The sequence below is a fragment of the Balaenoptera ricei genome, chromosome 14 (assembly GCF_028023285.1).
Source record: "Balaenoptera ricei isolate mBalRic1 chromosome 14, mBalRic1.hap2, whole genome shotgun sequence".
In the NCBI taxonomy this organism is placed as follows: domain Eukaryota; kingdom Metazoa; phylum Chordata; class Mammalia; order Artiodactyla; family Balaenopteridae; genus Balaenoptera; species Balaenoptera ricei.
The window spans coordinates 49,165,450-49,180,707 of record NC_082652.1 but is presented as its reverse complement, the minus strand read 5'-3'; the positions used below and the strand labels follow the sequence as shown (position 1 = coordinate 49,180,707).

General features: G+C 37.1%; 1 protein-coding gene across 2 annotated transcripts in view; it reads right to left on the bottom strand.

Moving 5' to 3' along the window:
* Positions 1-15,258, bottom strand: part of ASXL3 (ASXL transcriptional regulator 3) — a 171,681-nt gene that overhangs the window by 75,912 nt on the left and 80,511 nt on the right. The window contains exons 5-7 of one of the 2 annotated variants that reach the window (XM_059893908.1): positions 12,603-12,724; positions 4,133-4,250; positions 3,054-3,173 (exon numbers count right to left, since the gene is read on the bottom strand). In XM_059893908.1, coding sequence (XP_059749891.1) covers positions 3,054-3,173; positions 4,133-4,250; positions 12,603-12,724 — 360 coding nt within the window. Of the gene's footprint in view, positions 1-3,053; positions 3,174-4,132; positions 4,251-12,602; positions 12,725-15,258 lie in introns of those variants that run through there. The other variant, XM_059893907.1, reaches the window with a different exon arrangement.

Here is a 15,258-nt window from a genome sequence, read left to right as displayed (position 1 = left end):
TCATCACTCCTATTTCAGTTTTTCATATTTTTAGTATCTTTGGAGAGAACTTTTAGATATGAATATATCTCGTGGTGATGTTTAGCAATTTTGTTTTTGGTTTTACTTCCATTCTTTTTTATTATTCAGGCTAAACTTAATTAAATTTAGTACTTTTAATTAAAATGATATAATTCAATTTCTCTAAGATGACCCCTGACTATGGCTACACATTAGGAGATGTCAAATAATATTTATAAAACACTGGGGGAAGTTATTTTTGATGATAGCATTTAGGGTTACTATTCAAATTTATTTTTATTTTCCTGCATTAATTTATTTTAAAAGTATGTAACATTTTATGAAACCAGCAAAGTTGTAATTCTTCACTACAAAAAGATTAAACCAAATAAAATATATTGGAATGAATCCCAGAAGTTGAGCTCAGCGAGGACATTTATTAAAAACCCCTCAGAGATATCCATTAGAAGCTTGGATTTGTTTAGTAAGTAATTTTTAAACTCCTACTGTGTGATTGGGTAGGAAGAAGCATAATTAAAAACTGGCGGAGGTCAATGACCCCTAATTCAAGGAACTTACATTTTAGTTATGATTCTAAAACACTGCACAGAACAGAGAATCCTTTACTCTGGAAGATTCCTAAGGTCACAGAACATCAGAAACATTACTTTCTAGAAGACACATGGGATTCTATCTGGAGATGGTTACCTTTAAGGCCCTTTCTTTCCTTTTGCATGTTTCCACTTTTCATTGTATGGTGCTGGGCATATATTGGAGGCTTAATAAGTACTACCAACTTCATTGCACAAAATAAGCCATTGTACTCAGCTGCTTGTTGGGTTACTCAGTCAGTCAGCGTTCCTTCCTAGTAATCACCTGCAGGTTACTTTTGACCTTAAATCCCAGCTCCTTCCTCTGATTTTACAGGATCAGCCAGGAAATCTTTTAGTTGCTAGCTCTCCTTCTATGTGTAACTAGTGTACCTGCATTTTAACACCCATGGCAGGCTTATCACGTCCTAGATGCTATGCTACTCCTCAGTGGTGCCCACGGTCTACAACATAGGCTGGATGATTATAGACATTCAGAACATATTCCGAAATAATGGTTTGGACTTTGGAGCTAGCTGTGCCTTGGCTTGTAATAGCTGTGTCATTATGGACAACCCTCTTAACCCTCTGGGCCTCCGTTTCCTCAGCTATAAAATAAAAATAATTCTACTGTACATAATTGAAGTAAATGAGATAATATGTCAAAGTACCAAGACCACTGCATTAAATACGGGTAGTTTTCCATTCCTTCATTAAAGTAGCTTCATTATTTCTACTACTTAGTAGTCTAAAAGAAAAAAGCAGGTTAAAAAGAACATGGTGGTCTCCTTTATCGCCTTTTAAATTTGCTAACAAATTAGCTGAAAAATCTTTACTGTATGATTGTTAACCTTTACTGTATGATTGTTAACATGTAAGATGTTAAGCAGCGTGCAGGATTCCTAGGTTACAACAATTAGAACAAGAGATCCTGATTGAAGACCTGAGCACCTGACAGAATCCTGACAAGAGTACAAGCCTTGTTGAACCCCAGCCCTGAAGGCTGCTAAGTAAAGAAATGAAGAGGTCCCCATGCCTTGAATTTTCTTAAACTCATGATATGGCATTGACTTTCCTGAGGTTGGTAGCAGACTGTTTTTAACTGAAGGTCACTGACTTTTAAATTACTTAGGGTAACATAACATGATATTTGGGGGGGGGGGGCTTCTTTTTTTAGTACATTCTTTACATATCACTCTCCCATTACAGTTTCCAGCTTCAGAAGCTACTCAAAGTACTTAATTTAGAAAACTCAAAAAGACTAGGAAAAATCATGTCAGTATATATGTAGGTGTTTATAAACTAACACATGTTTTGGGCTAGACAATAACTATAAAATGATTTAGCCTTGGAAACAATGAAAAAGATAATTATGCTGTGTTTAAAGAATTTATAACAAACATAAATTCTGCTTTTCCAAAGATCTCTTACATAAGGCTATCTAAACCCCATTCAAAGACTTTACTGAAAATATGTTCCCAGAATTTAACAAAATCCTGGTATATAGTAGGCACTCAATAAATCTTTACTCAATAAATAAATAAATGGGTTAAAATCTTGCTTGAATTTTACAAACAGATAAACTCTGCAAATAAGAATTACCCTAAGTTGCCAAGAAAGTAAGTGGCAGAACCAATAATAAAGTTCAGGTCGATAAATTTGTACTTTTTACCCACCATTTTACAAAATGTTACAATGATCTAGGTCATTATCATTACCCTAACTCAGAGATGAAATAACTGAGAGAGAGAAATGAAGCCATTAGGTCCAGACATCCAACAAGGCAGGTTTGGTCTAGAATTTTAATGTTCAGCCTAGGATACGTTTATTTTCCTCTTTTTAGTTCCCATATTCCTTTTCCCCTGAATGCTGCTGTTGAGTTCCTGATGAAAAGTTATCAGGAAGGAAATCTTCAAAAGAAAACCGGTACTGACTTGCAAGACCCAGTAACTGTGTCTGCCACACTTCTCGGCAATTGTGCACTGTTTTTCAGACAAGCACTATTGAATATTTCAAACAGCATAAGATGAAAAGCAAGGCAGAGCAGTTTTACTGCAGCAGACCCCAATGACAGTGTACTCTTCAGTTCAATGAACACTTTATAAAAGTTGCATTTTCCCCCCAATACAATGTATTCCGATAAAGTGAAACCCAGTTGCAGGAACAAAACACTGCAGGTTAGACAGAATTATGACTTGGCAGATAATTACTTGAGTACATAGATTGTTTTAAATCTCTTATCTTTAGCCTCGGCTTCATACAATAGTATCATTCACAAATTTAGCAACATGCTTAAAATCATTCCATTGTAATATGTTGCCTTCTTTAGCACCCTTTTTGGTTTAGATAAATTGGGAAGATTTAAAAATTTCCTTAACTATTAAAGAAAAAAGTCCCCATAATTTCATTCAACAAGATTTAAATATCTAAAATGTGAAATGTTATAGTATATTGAACACTCACCTAAACCAGACTTTTTTAATCGTTTTAAGTGCTGACTCGTTTGTTTTCCAGTGGGGGATTTTTGCCCATGTTTCATTTCTTTATCTGAACTGTCTGCTTCACCATTTTTAGATTCGGATCCTAAAAAAGGAAATAGTTATTATGTCATTATCTTCCTCTTGCTGTCCTTGAAAAGAAAAATCTCAAATTGTTTTACAAACCATAGATATTATCTCCTTTGCTAAGAGTTAATACACTACCTTTGGCCACAATCTGATGCCTCTACTGTATATAAAGAGAAAAGCCCAATAAATCAATCAAACAGAACAAAAAGCATGAACAGATGGCCTGATAGTGGAGTCAAAGACACGTTCACTGATCTGATAGCTTTTCAAAGAAGCACTCAGATCTTTTGTGAAAATACACGAATAAGCTTCAACAATACTATGCCACTTGGAGACGATGCAAGACCGAGACAGAAAGATGAAGGATGAAGGGAGGCTTGGAGAGAGGGAGAGATCATGCCTTTATTAATAACTTTATGTTGAAGCAGGAAGAGAAAACGCAAACATCACTCTATAATATACAGAATGGTACACGGCTGGTAAAGTGACAGAGGTAAATTAGAAGAAACGGTCAGGGCTGCACTGAGGTGAGAAGAATACTGCCAGAACACAAAAACTAATAAAAGATTCCTGATTTTGCAGCAGAGGACGGAAAAACAAATTCACACTCACGGAAGAACGGCTTTTGATGGCATTACACATCAGCATGGGGTCCACCATTAAAGTTCAACATTCAAACAAAAGTCAAAGCAACAACAAAAAATCCACCTAGCAGTACTACACATTTTCTTGCATCTATTGACATTTGCAAATGAAGTCCTTTGCTGATGAGCAAGCTTTTGTTTAGTTTTGTTTTTAAGAGCGAAATATGCTATTATTTTTGAATCCCTGAAAGAGTCTAAGGTATAAAAAAATGAAATGAAACCTCAAGTGGAAATATTATTCCATTCCAGAGAAAATTCATGACATCTCTCTTGGTGAGAAAGCCTCCTCCGGGAAGAAACTGGCCAAGCATACAATATTTTAGCTCTTTACCTGAAGGCGAATCCGACTGCTCATCAGACACCTTTAATGGTGTCAAAACAACACGAGGAACAGTCTTGTTTACCATCATTGAGACTCCATTTCTTCTTTTCTGCTGCTGCCTCAAAGCCTACAAAACATGATAATAAAATAGAACATAAAAATAGAGTCAAAATGATTTCTCATAATTGAATTAAATGATCCACTTGCCCATCATTTGATAGAACCTCTTAAGAGACTTAAATTCCACACAGTCACTCATTTGTCAGGACTCTTAAGCGTCACCTTCCTGTCATTTTCCCTCAAAAGCATAAAATCAGGCTTTGGCAAAGGGTATAAACCTGAGACCATTTTCAGTAGAATTCTGAAAACAAAGCAGCACGTAAAGGTTTGTTCTACCTGAGCAGTGTGGCTTGAGAGCCCATGGAATTTGAAACCATGACTCCCAAGGAAAAGAAATGTAAAATAAATGCTTCGAGACCAGGATAAAAATATATGTCTGCACTTCTCTTGCAGGTGCGTCCTCTCCAGTGGGCTGCTCAGTCAATCAAGTTAACACCGAGTGTCATCAGTATGTACAGCAGGTAAGGACTACAGTATTGATGCACTCACTCAGCCGCGGGGAGCGCTGCACAAAATCACTGAACATGGCAGGAATCATTTATTTCTGTGAAGGGAATCAGTCCTAATCTTGGAAACCTTGCAGCACTTGGCTTCTGTCTGCTTGACTTTGGGCATTAACCTTCAGAACACGAACATGACGGCATTCTGGCAAATCCAGGGAAAAGAAGACCGATACGAGAATAAATTGCTCCAAATGTGAGTGCTTTGTGTTTCATAAATGAATCAACCACGGTGATGATAATGTAATGAAAAGACATTGGAAAGTTTTGAAATACAGCTTATCTAGCTGATTGTTTTACACAGAAAATTACCTGTAATAAAAAGGGTCTTAAGCAGACACAATTGAAGAGACGTTAAATTCACGGTTCCAGGAATGCTAAAACTCCTCAAAAGGTTAAAAGGCTGACCACAGACAGTCTCCAACCTTTTAATTCCTTGTTTCTGCGTAATTTCTACCAATTTTATAACATTTCAGTAACTTGACTAATGCCCTTTGACCAATAGCTGTCACAGTCTCCTGAAATACTGCATTGACTGTCTATCCCCTTGCTGACAGAAACAATACCATTTTATTTGCAAAGGGTTTTACCTGAATGTCCAACTCGTTGACCATAAGATTTAGCAATCAAATAACTGCAGATGTGAAAAATTAAATATCATTTAAATGAGAAAAGACATATTCAGATGAGATTTAAAACCACGTGGGAAAGTGGATGGCTTGGGAAATCGCTTACAAATGATACTGTTGTTAATAATAACAGGATTCATCTTCCCTTCAATTCTTACATTTATTGACCTTTTATAAAGTACTAGGCACTGTGGGCGGACAGGAGGTACAAAAATGAATAAGAGGCCATCCTCTCACCTTTAGCTTGCTGTCAATAATATTCTGAATGAGAGCACGTGTGCTATAAAATATTTATGACATTTACTCTTTCATTAAGGTGTGTACATAATTGCATAAGTCTCTCTAGCCTTGTGTGAGAACTCCCAGCGCTTTGTAGACATTAACCTATCAATCCAGTGATAAAACAGAATGAGGCAACGCAGTACCTGAAATTACAATTAGGCCCATCTTTGCCCACTATGTAAGACTTCACAAAACAATTAAAACCTGTATAAAGAGTGATTAGTTTTTAGGAGTCTTTACATCATAGATTTCAAACTTTTCCCTTGGCAATCCAAATAGGCACTTTAAAAATATTCATGTTATGGCACGGTGGGGAGGTGTATTTTGGAAAGTGTTGATTAAGAAAAAAAGAGATGATATAACAAGAGGCTTAGAAGCTGGAATCATAAAGTCAAAGATGACATGTCTTTTTACAGTGTTTGTAGTAAGTAATTATTAAAGTAACAAAAATTTTGTCCTCAATTTTTAGAGCGGAGAAGACTCTATTATAGAAAAATTAGCAGTTGGACAGAAATAAAGCATGATATACATAATGTAATAAGAAGAAAAACCCATGGCTATTCTGAATTTTAAACAGCCAAGCTGGAGCCAAGGTAGGGATAAGGAATGCTAGTCAATATGGAGCCCATTTCTATGGTCTCAATGATTTTTTTTACTGAATATGTATTTCCTGCTCAGAAATTTGAACAATATTTCTTGGTACAACATTTTCTTAAATACTGAAATGCAACACTATGTGCCTGTAAGTGATAAAAACTATGCCTATCATTTAAATGATTGTTTTAAGTGTATTAAAAATACACACTTTTTTTTTTTTTTGCTTTACCTCTGAAAAACAAGCATTATTTTTTATCCCAAATAACATTTCTAGGGTCAAATAAGCAAAACTTGGGAAGCATTTTTTTACTATGACGTCAGTCACAGTAGTAAAGCCCGCAGGCTAGTAAACACACTCAGGAGTATCAGAGTTCAGCTATGAGAAGGGGCAACTTGATAGCATTTACTAGATCCATAGCCATTTTAGGCTACACCTTGAGGATTCCAATTCACTTTCTAGAAAGCAGGATTTATTTGACTGTGGACCCTGAGGATACCCTCCAAGCAGATCAGAATGTGGATGGAGGGGAAAACACCAATGCTGACTCAACTGAGATGTCTGGGATGGTTTGGGCTGGCTCCAAACAAGAGAACTCTAGCACTTGTTATGTCCACAAGGCAGGCAGTAGTATAGTGATTCCTAGTTCCTCGCTCCAGGGCATGCATTCTGCAAATAAAGAGGCTAGCTGCTCATGGTTTGCGTGTTTGTTTTGGTTAGATAACTATATTTCTGCAACTACGTGCCCATGGGCCACTCACACATGCTGTGTGTCTCCTCCTCACAATCTCTTGAAAAATGTGCAATTATTTTTGGACCACACTAGCTGGGGTAAGACAATGACAAGGGAGAGGCTGAGAAGTGGGACGCATATACCCCATTGGAGGTGGTAGTAATGACTCAAGAGAAGCAATACAACTGGATTTTTAGGTGAGTTTTCCTGTTTTAAACAATGTGCCGGACAAAACAAAGAGGTCTCCGAGCCAAATTCAGCCTGAGGGCATCAATTTTTGATACCTGCTAAACACCATTACCAAAGTTCCTCACCTCCCCCCAAAAATGAGTCTGACCACTGCCCAAGAGAGGTATTAAAAGCTCCCTCTTCTACTGTGCTGACTTGCAGCAGAGTTGCAAGAGTTGTCTTAACGACTGCAGAGTTAGTTGTCTTAACGACTGTGAGGTATGAGGCTGTAGAATCAGAGAACTAACTAGCTGAGTAATGCCGAGTAAATTACTTGGGTAAATGTCTCTGTAAAACAGAGACAGCAGTGTTGGTAAGGCTTTTTAAATAGGAACTCCACAGAGCTATGTTTCATATAGGCTTTTGGGGGATGGTCGATGGCCACCTGGCCTCCTCTCAGTAAGTCCTTTGAGGTTGTGTCTAGCACCCTGCTTCACAACAAGGTACTCCTATATCCCATTATCCTTAACTCTGAGCTGTAGCTAAAATTCCAAGAGAACAAGAAAACTTCCTATTTTATGCTACAAATATAATAGAGGTTAAATGCAATTTACCTTGTAATTATCTAAGTTTGGGTATCCCAGCCTGGAAAATATACATCCATGTAATAGCTTAAGAAAATACAATTAGGAAGGCCACTTTTGATGGTCATGGAAGATTTGCTCTGCACAAAGATACCCTGAAAGGGGAGAGTTATTTGTTGTTGTGACAACTTGGGGATGGGATGGCTTTCTCTATTCCACACCAAGGGTTTTAATTAGCTAGCAGTGGCCCTGTTGATCAATCTATAGCATGGTTTTATTTTGACACTAATATTATACAATAAGTCTTACTATATTAGTCTAGATTCATTTTAGGAAGATGATATCAGTGAAATACCTCCAACTACTCAACCCTTAGGTATACAATGGAACGCTAACGGAATATCTTATTGAACAACTTTAAATCCTAATTTCAATTCTAGAAAGAAGCAATACCGAAATCTAAATAAACAAGCAGATGGCAAGTGTAAATGCAGTCTGCTATAAAGGCTTGTCTTTCAAGCTGCCCAGACATATAATGTCCTCATGCCTGAACTACACAGAGTACATTGGACTTGCCAAGTTTAATACTTCCAGGTATCATTCAGTATGAAAGAAATTTACAGGCTTACACTTGGAAATAAACTTACTTATTTAAGGAAACCAACATAACAGAGCTAAACCAGTCTAGAAAAGTAAAGATCATATCACACAATTACAATTCTGGCTTTAAGTGAAAATCAAAAGATGCTGAGTGAGTATGCTTTCCTCTAGAGAGGTATCACAACATTCTCTTGTAAAAAGAGACAGAAAACCTTTAGATAAACATTTTATTTTTTAAACAGAAAGCTTGGGATAACTCTAAAAACCTGGAAGAATTCTCATTTCCACCCCAATGAAAAATAAAGTAAAATCTAAAGCCAGAGGCCTTCATGTTAACTTGGAATTTGCATAAACAAGTAATACCTTCTTTGTTTTCATAGCGAAAGAATACCAACAATGTAACTTAAGAATGCACTGGATGCAGTAAGCCCTTCACTGAGAAATCGGAAAATAGCACATGCCGTGAATGCTAAAATAATGAGAAATACACACATATGCAACAGCTGGCTGTGTCAGGCACCAACAATGTGCATTGTTGCTAGAATGCTAAATGTCAACGCCCACGTCCAGAAACTGCTATCATGTAACATAACCTTTGGAATTTCACAGTACTGGTCAAACATATAAAGCGAAAGCAAAATACCAGGAATATGGCTGTTTTGCGATATGAAGAAGGAAAAGGATCTGCAACTTAATGAATAAACTCTACCACCCTAAATAAATAATGCAGGAAGTCAAAGAAACCAACAGGAACAACACAGAAAGGTTCTGTTCTCCATCATGTTACCTTCCATCATAACAGACCTCAACCCATCCTTTTTTAATCTTGTATTTGATTCTGCTGTTTTGAAACTTCCCAAATTTAATCTTTCTTAATTATGCTTCCTTGAAATTCAAAATCTAATCATTTCACACCTTTTAGGATCATTAAAGCTAAAATACCAAGGCAGAAAGAAGACAGGGAACACGGTAATAATCAGCAATCTGTTATTCTCCAGAGGCTTCTGAATATGCTTATCGTGAAGATCCTATTCAGAAATATAACTACTGAAATAACATGTTATTCATGCAATTACACCCAACATATGATATTAACTAATGTTTTGATGATTAGAAAGTTAAAAGGACCCAAATATTAGGAGCAATGAAAGTACTCTACATCAATAGCCAAGGGGCATTATCGCCTCCATATGGTCCAGCCTGTAATTACACTGCAATCAACAGCACTGCAGAGTTAAAGCACCCACTCTCTGCAGCATCATGCTTTGGGTGGGGGTGAGGGCTTCAGAGCTGGGAAATTATGTCTGGCTTATTTTGCATGAGGTTTGTTTTAAATTATTTTTCTTCACTAGACTTATGCATATAAAGCTACTGGGTTTTGCTTTTGGTTTTTTTCACCTACTTCTTTCTAAGAATCTACGCTGGACAAGCTATAGTTGAACTACTAAAACCCCACTGACTCAGAATATGCTTCTAGTAAAATGGTAAAAGCTAACACATCCAAGTACCTCCCTGTAATATGTGCTGATACTGAACATAAGCAGTCTGTGTCAGGAAATAATAGTCTTAATGACTATGTTTTCCTTGCATTATACAAATACTCAAGAATGCAGATTTCCTTGGATAATGTCAAAAATCCATCTATCCTATTATACAGCATATGCTAAAAGGAACTACTAGTTAAGAAGGCAGAACCTGAAACTGTGATTCTGGGTTCAAATGTCATCTCCAAGATTTACCCACTGGACAATCTTGTGTAAGTTCCTCTGGGCGCTAGCTTCCTCATTTGAAAAATATTTTAAAGGACTATTTTAAAGGCTTTGTATGACGATTAAACGGCATAGGGCCTGTTAATGCAGAGAATAATGTCTAGAATTCATAAAAATAAATGACAGCTAATGTAACTATTATTAGGGTTATTTGGCTGGCCCTACATTGGTGAGATTATGATTTGTGCCTGTATGTGTACACACAAAACATATTCACAACCATGGAATGAATATATATATATATATGGATATATAATGGCACATACACTTACAAAGAATTCTACATGGTCACAGCTATTCAGCTATCAAAAAGAAAGCTGCAGATTTGCTGAGGCTGCTGCAATTTAAAATGCCGCATGTTCAGTCAATTTTTGAAATGCTGTCTTAAGAAACTCAGCAATTACAGGGAATCTGGGCAAAATTCTGCAAGAACAGCTTTTCTTCTAAATGTATTTCCAGTATGAATTTGATTATTAATCAAACATTAGCATATCTGCTATATATTGTGCCATATTGTATGGGTAACTAATTTGTTACTTGGTTATACAACAAGAAGTTTTAAGACATTAATAAATAGCCCTTTGAGGACATTAAGAAGCTTACAGGGCAGGTTTCTTAAAACAAGGCTTAGACCCTAATCAAGCAAGTGGCACTTCCCACGAACATGCACTCTACAACAAAACAAAATAAACAAACAAAAATACCCACTAACTCAAAGCTGTGTAATGTTTTAGTAATTGCAAAAAAAAAAAAAAAAATGTTCAAAGGATATGAAACCAAAACGAAGAAAGTAAAAAATAATGAGACGTGGCAATACAGAGATGTGAATGTTAATCTTTACACTCACAGGGAGGAAGATTTCACAGTGTATACACATTTTCTAAGTCACTGCTTTTCAGAAGTATGAGTTTCATTTATGATTGCATCTATGTTTCTTAAATGCTAGTTACCAGTATCCAGTTTTGTATCTTTCGTTCCATCCTGGTTAGTGTTTTAGTACCTGCATCCTATTTGCCACCTGAATCAGCCTTTTTCCAGGCTTCCCTACCATCATACATTCTTTATTTCACCAGTTAAAAAGGGATCTCAACACTGAATTCAATTTTGTTCTTTGGTATCTATAACATTTCTCAAGAGCAATGATACAAATGGCAAGCTCAGTAAAGAGTATTTGACCTCTGTAGGATGAAACACCGTTACTACCCTAAATATAATACCAATGAAAGGAAATACTGCAATTTCAGTAGTTAACACAGAATTTAAAAGTAACAGAATTCACTACAAAAATGTTAAGTTTCTTTCCTAAGTTTCCTTGTCTGTAATAGAGGAGTAGGTGGAGACATTCTAAGTCTAGGGGATTGGATGTGAATATTAAGCTTTACAGGCTGGTGGGACTTTAAAAACATCTTAAACTTTATTTAAAAATATGGCTTCTCCTCCCTTGCTATAAATATATCACTTAGAATGACACCTGTATTCCTAGACTTGGTAACAGTCAGCAAGGGGTGAAGTGGAGGTGGCTGTCTCAGAAGGATCAAAATAAAAAATGAGGAAAGCAGTTAAACAAGGGAAAACCATGAATTCAGGACTAAATATGTAAGCTGTATATTTATTGACCTTATTACTATTACAATCATGCAATGTTCCCCTCTAACCATAGCATCTCTTTCTTTCCTTCTGGGCACATTCAGCATTTCTGGGGTGGGTAGCAGAAGCTAACATTTATTGAGTGATTATTATGGACCATTCACTCTACCGCATGTTTTCAGTGTATCACCTCACTTAATTCTTGGATCATTCCCATGTGAAAGGTACTTTTATTTTCTACATCTTCTAGAGAAGGAGTTTAAGATTCAGAGGAGAGAAGTGGCTTACCCAGTCACACAATAGCAAGGGTTGTAAGCAGCTTATATCTGAGCCCAGAGCCCAACATTATAACCACACTTCCCAGCACTTGTCTCTGGACAAGGACACACAACTCAAGACTGCTTACGTAATGTTGGGATGATACTGCAAAGCTGACCTCTATTCAGCACCAAACGCACTAATGGATAGCCTACATACAAGCAAGGCACGATTGCTATTTTTCTTATTTATAACAATGCATTTCAGTAATAAGAAAGACATTACATTTATTTTGACGTCGACTATCAGATAAACACAAGACCATAAACGGAGACATTATTTTTAAAATATGCAACGCATGTATGAACCCAATATATCTGCTATAAAACACACACACACACAAAATCTTAGTTCTATATGATTCCAAACACATTTTCCCTCTTCTATTTTACATCAAAGGTCTCAGCCAAGCCTCTCCTAGTTTTTAGCATAGATTGAAATCAGCGTATTGAATATTAAGGGATTAGTTGAATCTGGGACATCTCTGTTGCTTTCTGATTACTATGTTCTTATTTATTTTACTTTCTATGCATAACTTCCATTACCTTAAGTAGGTAGAACTGAGGGACAAAGAAGAAATGCCAGCAACCTTACCTGCTTGAGAGCCTTTTTGGTGTGTTGCTGAAAGGAAGACACTAACTTGTTCTGCACTGCTGTGTTAGGAAGGCTTGAATCTCGAGTGGAAGATGCCTCATCAGTTACCTGCTTTGCACAAACTAGAAACAGAGAGATAATAATATTACTAATTTGAATTCCTTTTTTTTATAGCCACTGTAATTACCTCACTTGGAGCTTTTCTCCAATTGAAAATGGATACCTAAAATAAGGCAAAATAGCACAGTAAAAAGAAGAGTATCTCGATTTAAAAGAAGGGATCATTTAATAATTGTGCGGCCACGGTTACATTGAACCTCTCTAAGCCTCGGTTTCCTTACCCACTAATTGATGATAATTTCTATGTTTTGGGCTATTGTATAGACATAAAAAAGAACACAATATCTGTCTCAAGAGTTGGGAGTCAGCAGGTACTTTCTGGAGCTGAGGAGGGAGGCTGGGCAATGCACAGCATTCTGAAGAAAGAATCTACATTAATGAACTTGTCTTCAATCTACCAACCTCAGAGGTACTATGATTCTTCTATTTAATAGCCCTCCTTCTATAGAATCTATGGTCTACTGGGGTGTGTGTATCCTCTTCTATGGGTCAAGGCAAATAGCATGGAGAAGGTACTGGGGTGTGTGTATCCTCTTCTATGGGTCAAGGCAAATAGCATGGAGAAGGAAAAATGAAATCTGAGATGCTGGGTGTCAACTGAAGATAACTGCTTTCAAGAAAATCATGTCCTCTGCAGATTACAATATAATCTGCTCATTTTTTTTTTTTTTTTTTTTACCAGAGTCAAGCTTTCCGGGCACCTAGTCTATGGAAGTCAAGCCCACTGTCACTTTCTGCTCTATGACACCTGTGCTGGAGCTCCAACGCTTCTTTCTGGCCTCCTCAGACATTCCGCCTGGGAGACCAGGTTTCACACTTTGGCAGCAGTGTAGATGCAGGCCTTTTCTGTGCACTTGATGGGAGAAGGAGTTTATTTGGAAAATCAAAGTGAGGAAGCACTATGGTTAGTGGCAGAATGAAGACATATGTCAAATACAGGAGGCAAGGGGAAGTTCGATGGAAGAAAATAGCTTGAGAACATATTGTAAAATCTCAAAATAAGACTTCTTAAGGGCACCAGGGTTAACGCTAATCCAAAAAAATTTTCCAAGGAACAGTAACTTGTGAGGATTCTGACCTGAGTTTTAAAGGAAGGTGGAGGAGTTAAAAATGATTCTAGTCAAAAATGGAGGCATATGCAATCCCACTACTGTGCATATACCCTGAGAAAACCAGAATTCAAAAAGAGTCATGTACCACAATGTTCATTGCAGCTCTATTTACAATAGCCAGGACATGGAAGCAACCTAAGTGTCCATCAACAGATGAATGGATAAAGAAGATGTGGCACATATATACAATGGAATATTACTCAGCCATAAAAAGAAACGAATTGAGTTATTTGTAGTGAGGTGGATGAACCTAGAGTCTGTCATACAGAGTGAAGTAAGTCAGAAAGAGAAAAACAAATACCATATGCTAACACATATATATGGAATCTAAAAAAAAAAATGGTTCTGATGAACCTAGGGGCAGGACAGGAATAAAGATGCAGACATAGAGAATGGACTTGAGGACACGGGGAGGGGGAAGGGTAAGCTGGGAAGAAGTGAGAGAGTGTCATGGACATATATATACCACCAAATGTAAAATAGATAGCTAGTGGGAAGCAGCTGCATAGCACAGGGAGATCAGCTCGGTGCTTTGTGACCACCTAGAGGGCTGGGATAGGGAGGCGGGGAGGGAGACGCAAGAGGGAGGGGATATGGGGGTATATGTATGCATATATCTGATTCACTTTGTTATACAGCAGAAACTAACACAACATTGTAAAGCAATTATACTCCAATAAAGATGCTAAAAAGAAAAGAGATCAATATACCTCCCACCAAATACTTTAGCTTCCATGTTACTAACTAAAGTTCAATGCTTATTTAAAATATTTTATTTTGATATGAAACATAAATACAATAAAATGCACAAATCATAAGAGTTAATAAAAAAATGGAGGCATATGCACGTGGTAGTGTCGAGAGCACTGCTTTAGATGGACTCAAGCTCATGTTGCCTAGAAATGAACATGTGGTCCATGAAAGAGCATACTTGGAAAAAAGAGTTAATCAAGTTTTGTTTTAATAACAGAAAGTAATCAGGAAGCCAAATGAACACGTTTTGGAAGATAAAATAATTGTTAGTTATTAATGCCAGGCGCTGGACACATGTGATCTCATTTCATCCTCACAGCTTCCTTACGAGATGGAAAAGTATCATCTCCACATTGGAGAGAGAAAACTAGAGCTCAGAAAGGGTCAATAACTTGCCCATGGTCACACAGCCAAGTGAAACAGCAGAGCTGGGGTCCAAGGCCAGGTCCATAATCTTCCGCTTAGAATATTTGGCTTCAAGGCCAAGAAGTGATACAAAAAATTTAATGTATAAAGAAGTTTAATTTACTTGTGTCACGTTGGAGGACCTGAAACAGGAAGTTAATAAGGGTACAGGGAACAAGACGTTGAGCTCTGACAAGAAAAAACTGAGAGCGATTGGCCCAGGAAACACTAAGGTTGAAGTTGCAAAAGGATTTGCCCATGGATAC